The 14,561-nt window shown below is 38.8% G+C and overlaps 1 protein-coding gene across 1 annotated transcript in view; it reads left to right on the top strand.

Annotated features, from left to right (window-relative positions):
- Positions 1 to 13,887, top strand: part of TRHDE (thyrotropin releasing hormone degrading enzyme) — a 210,287-nt gene extending 196,400 nt beyond the window's left edge. The window contains exons 18-19 of the mRNA XM_063155038.1: positions 4,184 to 4,265; positions 6,133 to 13,887. Coding sequence (XP_063011108.1) covers positions 4,184 to 4,265; positions 6,133 to 6,276 — 226 coding nt within the window. The 3' untranslated portion in view covers positions 6,277 to 13,887. The remainder of the gene's footprint in view (positions 1 to 4,183; positions 4,266 to 6,132) is intronic.
- Positions 13,888 to 14,561: the final 674 nt, after the last annotated feature.

Here is a 14,561-nt window from a genome sequence, read left to right as displayed (position 1 = left end):
CCAACCCTGGGCTGCGCCCAAAGCAGGGCAAGGCAGGGGATTCTGCCCCTCTACTCTGCTCTGATGAGACCCCACCTGGGGAGCTGTGTACTGTTCAAGTGTCCCCAGAGTATGAAGGACATGGAGCTGTTGCAGCAAGTTCAGAGGAAGGCCATAAAGTTGGTAAGAGGACTGGAGAACCTCTCCTACAAAGACAGGCTGAGGAACTTGGAGTTGTTCAGTCCCGAGAAGAGAAGGCTGTCTGGAGACCTAATAGCAACTTTCCAGTATTTGAAGGGAGCCTACCATGGAGCCAGAGGGGGAGTGTTCATCAGGAACTGGGATGGGTATGGGTACAAATAGAAGAAATAAGTTAGATATTAGAGAGAAATTTTTACAGTGAGGGTGATGAGACACTGGAACTGGTTGTCCAGGGAGGTTGGACAACCATCCCTTGGCAAGGTTCAAAGCCAGATTGGATAAGGCCTTGAGGAGCCTGGTCTAGCAGGAGGTGTCCCTGCACATGGAAGGGTGGGGGTTGGAACTGGATGATCTTTAAGGTTCATTCTAATCCTTTAATGTTCTGTGATTCTGTGATTAGGTTTCTGACATGAGCTCACCACAGCTCATTTGCATTTTAAAAATACAAGCTTTATTGTGGAATTATGGTTCAAGAAGAACATGCACTTCTTGGAGCAAGTGCCAAGGACAGTCACAAAGATAATATGATGCCTGATGTATCTGACCTATGAAGAGAGAGAGAGAGTTGGGAATGTACAGGCTGAGGAAGAGAAGGCTCTGGGGAGACCTTACAGCACATTCCAATACCTAAAGGGTCCTTACAGGAAAGCTGAAGAGGGATTTTTACAAGGGCATGTGGTGATAAGGCAAGGGGGAAGAGCTACAAACTGAAGGACGGCAGGTTTGAATCAGATAGTAGGAAGAATTCTTTTACTGTGAGAGTGGTGAGGTCTTGTTGGATAGGACTTTGGGCAACCTGGTCTAGTGAAAGGTGTCCCTGCCCATAGCAAGGGGATTGGAACTGGATTTTAGTTCCAACCCCAACCATTCTAGGATTCTATGATTCAAGAAGACTTTGTCCCAAGGCATCCTTTTTTCTATGATTATAATTTATTATTTAATTTGATTCACATTTAAAATACTTTGTATAAAACATTAATTTAATAAGGTGATATCTCAGTGGTATTTTCCATTTAATTTAATGTAAAAAGTGTTGATGTTTCAGATAGTAAAGTGAAATAGCTGAGGGGGATTAAATTACAACTCTATTTCCTCTTTTAAACATAGCATGTCAGGGAATTAGAATTGCCACAAAATATTTTTAATCCTTCATATTTTCCAGTATGCTTGTATTCACATTTTCCAGAGCATATTGATGATGTATAACGTCTTCAAAGTCACTCGTATAATTTACACAGGTGACTTAAAAATTGAGGTGCCTAAACAAGTCTTTAGTAAGAAATCTGTGGGACTAATCTGTGCTACAACTCTGAAAAAGAGAATTGAAAATACTGTGCTTGACTTCATGTTACCTGAGCATGCACTACCTTGTCTCCTAAAGCATTTTCATCCTGTGAGCACGTGTCAGTGTGTGAAAATTTAATACATCAGATGCCTATAAGAATTCCTTCATTCTCAAGTGCTGAATCATTTGTCAGCATTTGGGAACTTGACAGTATTTGGGAAGGCATTTATATCTGTCCAAAGTAAATGGACTATGCTGCCTCTAGAGATTGCACAAGTGCAAAGCCTGTACAAACATGGGGCACTGGAGGGTTTACATCCACAGAAGGAAAGGGGCACTGGAGAGTCTGTGTCTGCAGAATGTTTCCCTGAAGTTCAGGCATGTGAGGCCCTGAATCTCTTGTGCTGTTGTCTATCCTGTGAAGGATGAGAAGACTGACACTTGTAAGACCAAACACTTTTCCTATTTATTCTTATGTTTCACACCTGCAAAATACTGTTTTGGAACGTGACTTTTCTAGCTTTTTCATCAGCAGAGCTTCTGTAGAAATTGCTGTAAATGGCTGACTTCTTACCAAGTATACATAATGGGCAGTAATCGGCACAGGTGTGCATGAAGGTATCATTTTTAGTGGAAGGAATTCTGTCACTTCTTGTTAGCACTGTGGTGGCTACAGTAGACTGTAAGAAAAATAAAATTCCTGCAGCTGTTTTTATGAAGTTGCTTGTCTAAAGTGGATTGGTAACCTTGTCAAAATACCCCATCAAGAGGAGCTTCCCATTTTCCAAATAGTCAGTTATGTCTGAGACTGTAATAATAAAGGGCTTTGTTAGAAAGCCTAAATGTACTTAAAGTACCATGAAATCCCTGCTTCCCGTAGTTTGCCTCTGGATGTCTGTATATGCCAATGTGACTGAAACTTTGGGAAAAGATATGTACTTGCTGAAATAGCCATTATTAATTCATTTATTAGTGGTCAGGGAGTTTTTGATACCTCTAACAGTGTTTCTCCTCACAAGAGCTCAAGATAGCAAGCAATATAGTGTAAGCATTCCCTAAAACAGAATCTTCTCAGAGAGATCCCTCTTGATCTTTCTGTACCTATTGCTTTGATTTTCCTTCTCTTTCTTTCTCCCCTTTGAAAGAACTGTGGCTTAGAGTACCTAAGCATTTGAGGGTAATCAATTTGGGATTAACAGAAGCAGAACAGAAAGCTGTGACTGTGCTGGTTCGTTTCACTTTGAATTTTGAACTCATTCTATAAATCAGTCTGTAAAAGTGGACGATGAATTGAATTGTTCCCCCAGATGAACATAATTTCAGTAAAGTCTATTGGTAATACTTGCACATGTCTGACAGGAGATCTGGATTCCCTATCTTAAAACCAGTCATGTTTAGATTAGCTAGATACTGCTTTGGACATACATGCAGATAAAGATAAGGGTAACTATTTGTCAAGTGCCTCTTACTATGCTGAATGATATATAACTTGACTTACTTCTGGTTTCCAGTGGAATTATACCCCAAGCCCCAAAACAACAAACTCCACAAACTAAACTATTTCCAACATAAAATGTAAAACTTAAGGAGTGATCACTAGGTCAGTGGTGCTATAGTGCTTCATTTGGAGGATTGAAAAACTTGTGGAAAAACAAGTGAAAAGGAGGATTTGAACAGCCAGTTTCAAAGCAACTGCCTGCCAAATGTCATTCCTGATTGCTTCTGCATATCCTTTAAATATTCCTTGTCCAGGCTTTCAAATTTTCATTCCAGGCTGGTTCTTTGAAATGCTGCGTTGTGGCCCTGGGGATTATTTTAGTAGTATTATTCCTATCAGCATTATTTATTTTAATTATCAGGTAGTGGAACAAGAAAATTTGATGCAGTTCAGTTTTTGAGAGGCTATTTGTAATGTAGATGAGATGGATGAATACAAAATACACAGAAGGCTACAGCACATCAAAAAGTCTGATTTAATGGTACAGCTTGAAGGGTTCTTCAGAATAATTCTCCATAGTTGCTGCTCTGCTCCTTCATTGGCACCTGTATTTTGAGCTTTATTTCACAGAATCACAGAATAAGCTGAGTCGGAAGGGATCCACAATGACACAAGGATCATTGAGTCCAACCGTGTCCTGCACTGGGCCATTCCCAATGTGTGCCCAAGAGCATTGTCCAAGCACTGCTTCAACTCAGACAGGTTTGGTGCTCTGAGCACTTCCCTGGGGAGCCTGTTCTGATGCCCAACCACTCTCTGGGTGAAGAACTTTTTCCTGATATCCTACCTAAACGTCCCCTGACACAACTTGAGGCCATTCCCTCAGGTCCTGTCACTGGACACCACAGAGAAGAGATCAGTGCCTGTCGCTCCTCTTCCCCTCATAGGGAAGTTGTAGACTGCCATGAATTCCTCCCTCTGTTCCATTTAGTGGGAGGTGGTTTGGTCCTCTCCTCCTCTGGAGCACTCATCTGTGCCTGTAGTTACAGCCATTCTGCTTAATAGCATCTGACTTAATGATTAGAAACATGTCAGCCTAGAAGAAGGTCTCAGTTTAGGTTTTCAGCCTGAAATACCAGTACCCCGTTCCAGTGCTATTCCCTTGATCCCCCAAAATCAGTCCTATGCCTTCTCTCTTGATTACAGAAGATTACATCCTAGTTTTCAGTTGACCTGGCTCTTGCAGTAACTCTCTGTACATCTTCTTTTTGCCCTTGCAGGTATGGAGAAGCATTATTTATGAATTCAAAGCTTGTCAGTGGGGTCACGGAATTCCTCAATACTGAAGGAGAACTAAGAGAGGTAATTTTTAAACTACTTCTGTCATGTGAGGCTGTGTTCATTGCAAGCAGGGAGCAGGGCAGGAACAATAATACGGTTGTCCAGAAACTCTGTTCTCTCTGCTGCAGTTTAAGCCTCAATTGCCTGTGCAGCACCAACTGTTGGGCAGCACAAGGATGAGGAGCAGATCACAAAAGCACAAGTGTGTAGAGTTGGTGTCACAGGAGGGGTACTGTGCAGGCAGTTTTTTGTGCTCGGCTGGATATGAAGGTTTGTCTTTTTCTCTTCACTATTGGTTGAGAAACTGAAGATGAGATGTTTCTATCTTCATTAGCTTATGCTGCAGAGGGCAGTCCTTGAGAACATCAGTGTTGAAAGTAGAAGCTGCCCATGTGTTGTCTGTTTTTCTCAGAGTATTTTCCATGTGAGAAAATCTGCTAACTGAATATGTTGGCCAAATGACACCACAATAATTTGTACTTCTTATTTAGATGGGAAAGATTTCTCATTTTAACTTAACACTGGTTCTGAATGAGGTAGTTGTATAGTTGTGCTGCACCCTGTTTAGCACCTACTCAATGCTGCTCCAAATGGATACAGTGATTCTTAAGCAGCACAACCACTAATATGTGAACTCTGATTGTGCTCTGATGTTTTGCATCCAACCATTTGACTGCACTCAAGTCTAGTGGCCTCAGTAGCTTAGGGAGTGGCCACAGGTGATTTCCTCCCTTCAGGTGGGAATGACACTGTTTGTCATATTTGAGTTACTGCCCTGCACAAGGAAGTGTTCTGTACTCTTAGTTTCCACCTTCATAACAGGATTGGTAAGCTGCCTGGTTATACTTCCCTAAAAGAAACTGGTATTGTAAACATTTTGGTATAAGAAGTACAGAGATCAAGTAAAGTCTGATTTTGATAGTTTCCAGGTCCTTTTCATGCTTTTAACTGTGATGGGAATGAGACAATTGCAGGATCAACCTTTTCAGTTTTGAGCCGAGGCACAGAGATGTTGCTGGAAGTCAGAGTTTAGGAACCGAGATGAATTTGGTGTCACCAGGAGAAAAAAATAAACTAGTTATTCACAAGTGTTGCTAAAACCATCTAATTTTGTATGAGTCAACATAACCTGCAAACTATTGTGCAGATCAGCCTTTCAATTTTCACTTGAAAAGAACAACAATAATTGAAAACCTGCCAGCACCATTGGTTATAATAATCCAAGTGCCGGTGCTGTACTTTGAGTATACACAAGAAGAGTACAAGAGCCTTTTCAATCTGCAGAAAAAAAGGTCAAAGTTTTCATATAAGGGAAGGAGTATGTTTCAGGCATTCAAAGATTATCAAATGCATGCCTACTTGCTATTTTGCCATTCTCTTCTCACTGTAACAATCCCTTCCTTTTTTCAGCAACTGACCTGTATTATATACCCAAAAGGGATCTGCACATCAAAATAAAATTAATGTGTTTTGAAGCTTGATAAAACCAGAGGGCATCAGTACTGCCTTCTACTGATATTTGCATATAAACCTTAATTAGAAGCAATTCCAGTGTTCCCAGTTTGGTTTTTTAGGTACAAATAAAAGTTTAGAGCAGCCATCTACGCAGTGCAGCAGTTGAGCTGCAAGAGGGAAGGAGGTAATTATATTAATGTGATCCAACACTGACATATCAATATCTTCCAGTGCAATGTGAAGCAATTGCATCACATCTAATTGACAGTTTGCTGTCTTAATATATTTCCTATTAAATCTTTCTACCTGATACTGCATTTGCTTCTACATTGATTGTGGAAGTTTGTCCTAAATGGCTGACTTATTTGTATGCACTGGAAATTCTTGCTTTCTTTAGTTGCTGCAAATTTAACCTGTTAACTTGCACTTCCAGCTAAAGAACTTTATAAAGAGTTATGAAGGGGGAGCTGCTGTCTCTTTCTCTCGTGCTGTCGAAACAGTGGAAGCCAATGTGCGGTGGCAAAGGCTTTATAAGGAAGAACTGTTCCAGTGGCTAAGAAAATCCTTGACACAGTAATCTGTCTTTTTAGCCAATCATTTAACATGACTCACTGCAAGAGGAAGAGGAGACATTTTAAAAGTGTTCAATATGAAAATCATGAAGACAAGATCAGATTGCAGGGATAAGGTTTTTTGGTTTATTGTTTTTTTCATTGTGGATTTTGCTTTTTACACTGAAATCTTGTTAAATTGTCAAGAAGATTTTCAGAAGAGAAGATCATGAATGCTTGTGAAACCCAGTCCTCAATGTACACAACCAAACATGATATTTAAGTGGTGCATGTAAATGTTGGGAAAAAAACCAAACAAAAACCCTTCAAAGACTATTTTGTGCATGCTTGTACTGTCTCTGCCTGTATTTTAGCATGCTTATGTATAACAGCCACATTTTGTATGTGAGTTCTGGTTACATCAAAGTTGGGCATTATACAAAGCACAAAGACTCTACGACAATCACTGTTTCAATGGACAAAAGGAAAGCCAGGAACAAGAAATGCAGAAGGCTTCCAGCTTGGGGCAGTATGAGATGTAAAATCAACTTTCCCACTTGCTTCCAGTTTGTCTACCACTCAGATTGTCTCTTAATGATTACAAAGATGCCAGTTCATTTTTCAAGTTATCAGCTGTATCTGCAGTCTCCATATTCCTTTATTTAAATAAGCATAGAAGAATAGTGAGGGAGGAGAAATAGAAAAGGGCCAGGAGCAGGGTTAGAGAGAGAAAATGAGAAGGACGTCATCATTACATTATAATAATTTACATTTGTTCATTGCTGAGCAATGAAACAGTGTAGTTTCAACTGTGAATGCCTGCTGGGGCAGGAGCTTTGCAGTGATATCACAGAATCCATGAACCACCTCTTCTCAGCTACTTTACAAGGCACTGAAACTCACAATGGATCACCCAGGTCACCCAGCCTGTGCAGTAGTAAGTTTTTTAGCTCATAGTGCACAAGTGTTATAAATAAACATAAGATTCAAATGAAAATTAGGAAAAAGGGAGATATCTTGCATGCAAAGACTTAAAATTACCTAAGAGGGCTGTGTTTCATGTGGTAGACCAGTCTCTGTAGTGATTTATTAAGGTAGACAGGTCAGATTCTCTATATGGGCAATATTTTTGCAAATATAGAATGTACTATTTATGCCATCATTGAAAAGTGAAATATGGAGAAAGTGAGGGGGGTGTACATGTGTTTATTTGTACTGACTAATACTAAGAACATGGTTTTCTTTCTGTTCCCTTGTACTTCACGTAGACTATTGTTCACGAATGGCATTTTTCTTAATCAAGCTTGTTTCTTCTCAATCCTTAATCTGAAAGATCAGTGACACAGTGGAATTGTACAATGACTATCTGCACTCTGAAGCTAAATGCTGAGCATAAAACTGGTGGGGGCCAAATACTCTCTCATGTCTACACTGTGGAGGAAAAAGCCACAAGAATAGTTTTCAGGAGTCCGATTGCAGCAGCTTCAGAGGTATAATGTAGATGGGGGCAAGCTATCCCAACCATCTGACCACATCATGGCTGTGTACATTGGGAACACATGGCCCACCAAAGCAGAGAGCAGCCATTCTATCTTGTTGTTGCCCCCACAAGGCATGGAAATTAACTAACATACTTTACACTTGCAGTTGCTTATCCCCAGTAAGTTGTGCATTGAAACATTAATGTGAAAAAAACCAAATCTAACCATCTTCAGATATTTTCAGAGTTATGTGGAGACAGTATTGTTTTCTGGGCTCTCATTCCCAAGGTATTCTGCTCCTCAAAAACTAGCAGACCCATCCCAAAACAGAGCTGTTGTACCGATCTTCCACCTGTCATTGTGTGCCCTTTACTTTTGGAGGCTGTTGTTTGTGGATTGGGTGCATGAAATCTTTGTGTGGGCATTTGTTCAGCTGTTCAGTGCTGTGTAGCACATTAGCTTGACTCATGTATAACCAAAAGAAGAGGGAATCCTGTGCTCTTGTACTGTTAACTCTTTGCCTTATAGCAGTAAGCCCTAAACCTTTGTGCTGTGTTGCAGTGCTAGTGAACCTTCTGCCCAGAGACATTATCATGTTAAAGCTGAATGAAATCCTCCTCCTCCTTTGTATTTTACCTACCTCACAGGGGTGTTGTGAGGCTTGACTAATGTTAGCAAAGCACTTGAATATCTTCTTATGAAAGGCATTTAAAAGTGAAAAGTGTTATTTTATCTGGTTGACCAAACTCAACCTTAATGCCAGTATGTAGCGTCACATTTTTAATTTCTTCTGAGAAAAATCACTTGCAGACTTTTTTTTAATAATAAAAAGGCAAGCCAAATACTATTTAATATAACCTCTACCCTGTAATGAAGGCCAAAATTGTGATATCCAAAGAGTGTGCGGAAAGCCAAGCCCTCAAATATGAATTGCTTGGAAGATTTCAGAGAACAGAAGCGTGTGAAATGGTCTCTACCTTTACAATTGTAGTCAGTATTGTCTTTGATGAATTTTCTTTTCCAGAACCACAGATGGAACCACATACCTTGCAACTTGCACATAAAAGTTTCTGGTCTTCCCACTGATAACAGTATATTCCAAAGTCAAAAGTTCATTACGGCCTGTGGTGTTCTGCACACTGCACAGAAATTCCCGCTCTTGCTCATTTGGATTGAAGTTCTTGCACATTTAGCTGGTGTTGGATGTAAATTGATATTTTAGTGGCCTTCAGCAACTGGTCTACCACAGATATCAAGTCCTAAGTGTATACATTATACATACCTGTTGATGTGTTGCTTATTTAATGGTTGTATTCTTATAATGTTATTATTATTGCTCTAAGGTTGAACTGGCCTTTCCGTTATAATTCTCTATTATTTTATTTTTTATGTTTTGTATTTTGCTGTTTCACACTGAATCAGGATTAAATTTAAATGGATTAAATCTAAAAAATCCCATAACTGTTTTCTGCAATATTCAAACATCCTGCGTTTTATTACATGTCTTTAGAAACCTTTTTTTAAGAAGTTTCACACAGCTGTGTGTTAAAGAATAGTTGATTCCTTATGGAACGTTCTAATACAACCTGAGTAGAAAAATCTATTTATCATATTGATTTTCTTTCTCTTTTATCAGTCCTTTTCTTTCCTTGTCCATGTCTAAAGATGGTCCTCATTTTTATGATTTGGATTGTGATTAGGAAGCCAAGTACTCCATACTTTTCAGCATTTTCTAATCCAGTGTTTAACTTTGTCCTTTCTAGCGAGAGGAGAATGTGCAAAATGTGAATGCTGTGTGGGCATGGACATGGGTGTCATTTTATAGAGATTTGATGAGTGTAGAATCTGTAATCAGCCTTTGTATGACTCAGGATCCTTTGTAGTTATTAATTAATATGGTTTCCTAAATCATATAGGAAGACATATGAATAGACATGATTCTATGCCAGCATAACGAAACAGCTATTATTTTTTATAAAATTGTCCACTACAAGTATCTGGCCTATTACTTTGTAGCTGGTAGAATTATTCATGTATCCACTGCTAATAGCTGTTAAAATGGTACTAGCTACTAATTGTGACAAGGGCAGAACACTGTGAAAGCATTCTTCTGAAATGACATGTCATTTCTGCTATCACTGGGAGTACTTGGACATTAATTATGTTAAAAAAAACTGCATGTGATCTCAAGTGCATCTAAATTTGTGACCTTCGATTATCTTTTCAGTGAATATAGCACGAATTCTGATATTACACTGGAAACTGAAGGTGAATTTTGTGTCGTTTTTGGTCTGTTGTAGATATTCCACTGATCTTTAGGGTGCCAAAGGAAATATGCCCTGATGAGAAAGGGTGCTTCCACAGCACAGATCCTGAGGCATACAATTAAGTCTTTAGTAGTAAGTAATAAAAAATGAAAAGTGTGTGTGGTGTGTGGGGGTGTGTGTGTCTGTGTGTGTGTATTTAAAATCCTCCATAGAGATACTTTTCCCATAAAAATCTAATTTGGATAGACTAAAGCAAAGCTAATATTTGCAGGAGAGGGTGCCTTTATTTAGATACTTGGATAATAAGGTTTTGGTTTTCCACATGATCATAAGTGATAGTGAAAATAGACTTTTAGGAAAATGTGCAACTTCCTCTTAGAGGAAAATGAATGTGGGTTTGAAAACTGCTAATGTATATAATCAGCTTATACTCCCTCTTGCTATGAGTATTCGCCATATCAGGCTGCCTGCCTTAAGCAGGATATATAGCCACAGTGTCAGTGTGTATATGAAGGAGTAAAAGGACCATCCAGCTGTGGAGCAGCCCGAAGAGAGTCTGTTTGCACAGCTGTGGATGAAGCAGTCAGACCACTGCTGGCTGTATCACCTGCCACTGCTGCCAGACCACTTGGGTTAGGAAAGCAGCTGGGAACTGCTGAAATGCAGAAGGGCTCCATCCAACTTTTTTTTCAGCTGTATGGAACAGACAGAAGGTCCTTTGTCTGAGTATGGGTTGTGGGTGATCTTCAGAGATGAATGCCATTGCCTTGTGCTAGCAGAAAGCAAAGGTCCAGCTAATGAACCTGCACTGCTCAGAAAAAACATAAGCCCTGAGCTCTGGCCACCCCAGCCGAAAAACACTGACCAAAATGTTTGTAAAGGTCTAGAATAATATAGTGTCCCTTCTTCAGAAGTATTTTCAAACAGTCAAATATTTAATTTTCAAGTATGAATAGGAACACAGACACTCTGTTTCTTTATGATATTTTTGTTAATATTTGAAAGTGTAACAAGAATTTCTTGGGTTTTTTTCTAACAGGTGGGCTGGAAGGATGTACTACAAATTATTTGTGGTAATAATTCCAGTTATTATAGTAACTGTACTCATACCATTCAAAACCCTAAAAACCAAAAAAAAAAAAAACCCCAAAAAACCCAAAAACCCACCAATCAGATGCCTACATAAACCTGTATGGCACCAGTGATGGTGCAGCACCCCTTTTGCATACAGAAATGTAAAAAATTGGTCACTTTGTTTCTCATACAATTCTGCAAGGTTCTGCCAGTCTTAATACCAGCTCTGAAACTCAGTGAAACCACTCTGACTTGAGCAAGTAGTCCATGCTGACATGAGTAATTTTGTTTTCAGTGGGCAGGAAGATAAGTAAGGATTTTTCGCCTAAGTAAGGCCACATGCCCTCATTGGGCAGAATTTTAAAATCAAGTATATTTTGAAGAACCTGGTTAAACTTAGCTCTGTCCTGTGTCCATGTTGACAGTGGAGGGGGGTTCTGAGCTTGATCTCAGAGTATGGTAACACAGTTGAGGCTGGAATTTAAAAGACATAGGGAGCCAGTTTCATTGAGATGTGTTTAAGGAGAATCACCCACATGAGAAGTGCTGTGAGTCAGACCAAATGTAATTTCTCAGAAGAAAAGGCATTTATATTTGACTGATTTTTAACTAGTGAAGTAAGTGTGACTTTGCCAAACAGAATTTCAGAATGCTTTGCTTATTTCATGTGTACCGTTTCCTAAGAGCATCGCAGCAGTGCTGGTAGAGAGCACAGGTGAGCAGCTTTGTGAGGGCAGAGGGGCCATACTGCAGCAGGCAGTCATGTGCCAGGAGGCTCTTGCCAGAGTGTCCCAGTGTTTTCTGGACAGTGTCACTTGGATTTGCTTGATCAGGATAGCCATGGTACAATGGACCAGGCCAGGAACCAAGATGGAGTCTCAGTTTTTTGTGATGCGTTTCACTCCACTTAATATGTTGGTTTCTGTAATTTCAAAATACTCTGCAGCCAGACTGGTGGAGCGTGTGTGGCCGCAGAGCCTCTCTTGGCGCACAGTGAGGTAGATCCGTTGAAGTGACTGATGTGAATTCCAGCTGAGGATCTTCCCCACTGCCCCAAGACAGCCCCGGAGGTGGCGCCTCGGCTGCTGTACAGGATATTCTACCTATTTGTATCTAGGTTTCAGTAGCACATATTGGATGACAAATGTTTTACATTTTCCTTTGTCTTCTCATTAGAATAATACTTTGTGATTAGTTCCAACATGATAAAGCTTTATAATATTCTTGGAGAACTGTAGAATACTGTACTGTGAAGACTGTGGCTACTACCCTCTCTTTTTCCTGCGAACAGTAGATTTCAGCAGAGATGGACTTTCCTGGACTTAGACACTCAGTGAAGAAAAAACAAACTGACCATTCCTAATGGAAAAATCATTGTAATTACTGTATAACTATCCTGTATAAAGACAGCTTTATTATATGTGTAAATGTAATTTTGCTGTTATTGTTATGTTTGGGAGACAGTAGGCTTTGGTGTGGGTGAAACATACAGCCTTATAAAAACAGATTGTATATCCCTGTCTGATGTTTTACTGAAAGGTGTTGCTGTATTTTTGCAGAAGATAAATATAAACTAGTTATCTGAAAAACTAACTACACACACAATGACATAAATGAATCCTATTATTGAAAAGCAAGGACTGATGATAAATTTCATTATTTTTCCAAAAGACTCCACATGTAAGATCTTTTGACACCTTGAGAAGAAAGAAGTCACCCTGCAGCTGTTAATGCTGGTTATAATGGATGAGTCCCTCTGTTAATTCTCTCTCAACCTTAGATTAATTCTCAATACTGTACTTAGAAAAACATATTTTTCCATCAGTTCTCAAATCTGTACTCTTTGGAGTTCAGGTTTTTGTTATGTAAGAGGTGTCATGTAAACTGACTTTGTTTAGATACAGTTCACCAGTGTTTTCACATAAATGTCTGTTTGCCAGATCCGAATGCCATTTTCATATAGAGAAAATACAGATGATTGCATAATATCGCATTTCTCTTTCTGTGTACCATGTGTACATGCATGTATAGCTTTTAGTTCTGGACATTTTGCTCTGAAAGATTATTCATTGTTTATTTGTATTTATAGATCTTACCCAAACAGTTTCAACTCAGCAAAACAGTTGGATGTAAGGCATGATGTGAGTCTGTGTTGACCAAAATTCCACCATATATATATCTGTAGGCAGTCCCACTGATGTCTGTGGGATTAATCGTGCGCTTCAAATTAATGTATATTCACATACGCTCCTGCATATGACTGAACTAGTGTTTCTGGAATGTGAGTTAGGTTAAAACCTGTTTCTGCACAGGTTTCAGGTGCAGTATATGGTAATATGTTTTTGCTGAATTTAAAATCACAGCTTTATATAGAGCCAACTACTCTCTCTCTTTTTTCTTTTTTCACAGAAAAGGATATATTTTGCATATAGAAGGAAGATGTTTACTGATTTTCAGTATATCTAAAATGCCACACTGAACAAAGTTTTTCATTTTTTTTGTAGCCTTTTAGGCCTTTTGAATAAAAGCAGAATTATTCTTACAATGCTAATTAGTGAATATAGAAGTGATCAGAAATGGAAACCATTAGCCAAATAAAGTATATGAATTTATGAGAACAGTGTTTTTTGTTACATGCCTTTAACAATGATTACATAAATATGGGACTGCTGTGTGTTCAACATAGAATTTTTATTCCTCTCTAAGGACTGACTAAATGGAATTTCTTTTTAAGAGAAACTTGATCTTCTGTATTTTAAGCAAAACAAATTTGAATTTTGTCTCTGATAATAAAATTTTGTATAGTAATATGTAATTCATCACTGTCTTAATTTTCTGACGTGGAGACATAGCTGTGATAAATAATGCCCAACCTTTTGATTGTGTTCCCATTTCATTCAGGTATCAGTTTAATGACTGAGTAGATATGCTGATGTTTTACAATGAAAACCATGCAAGAGAAGGTATTTCTTGACATGAGGAATTTCTCAAAACATATTAAAATTCTGGGACTAGTAGAAAGCAGAGAACCAAAGAAAGATACAAAATATGGACTTGGAGATACTCTTAAGCACTTCAAGACTGACAGGACTGACTGGAGAAAAAAGAAAAGTCTCTTGTGCTTTTCTAATTATGTAAATTTTGAATAAACAAAAAGATCTTTTCATTGGTAAAAGTGATTTCAACTAGAATGCAGTTCAAATGACTTTTTAATAGAGTCCTTGAATCCAGGCTATTATTTTCCTTTTTTGAAGAACAGTTTTCAGTAACAATTGGATGTGAAATATGTGCAATTATTTACCCATTGGATACAATCATGTTCCCACTGGAGTCAATTGGAGCTTTGACATTGACATCACTGGGAGTAAAAGCCAGCCCTGTATTTTTCAAAATACAGCTTTCAATGCCAGAATGCCTTTTTTCTTTAGCAATAAAGATGTTTTTTTTCTGTATTGCACATCTCAGTCTGCTGAAAAGCTGAAGGGAATT

Source organism: Melospiza melodia, chromosome 4, assembly GCF_035770615.1.
Source record: "Melospiza melodia melodia isolate bMelMel2 chromosome 4, bMelMel2.pri, whole genome shotgun sequence".
In the NCBI taxonomy this organism is placed as follows: domain Eukaryota; kingdom Metazoa; phylum Chordata; class Aves; order Passeriformes; family Passerellidae; genus Melospiza; species Melospiza melodia.
The sequence above is the reverse complement of the archived record's forward strand: the minus strand, read 5'-3'. Positions and strand labels throughout refer to the sequence as shown.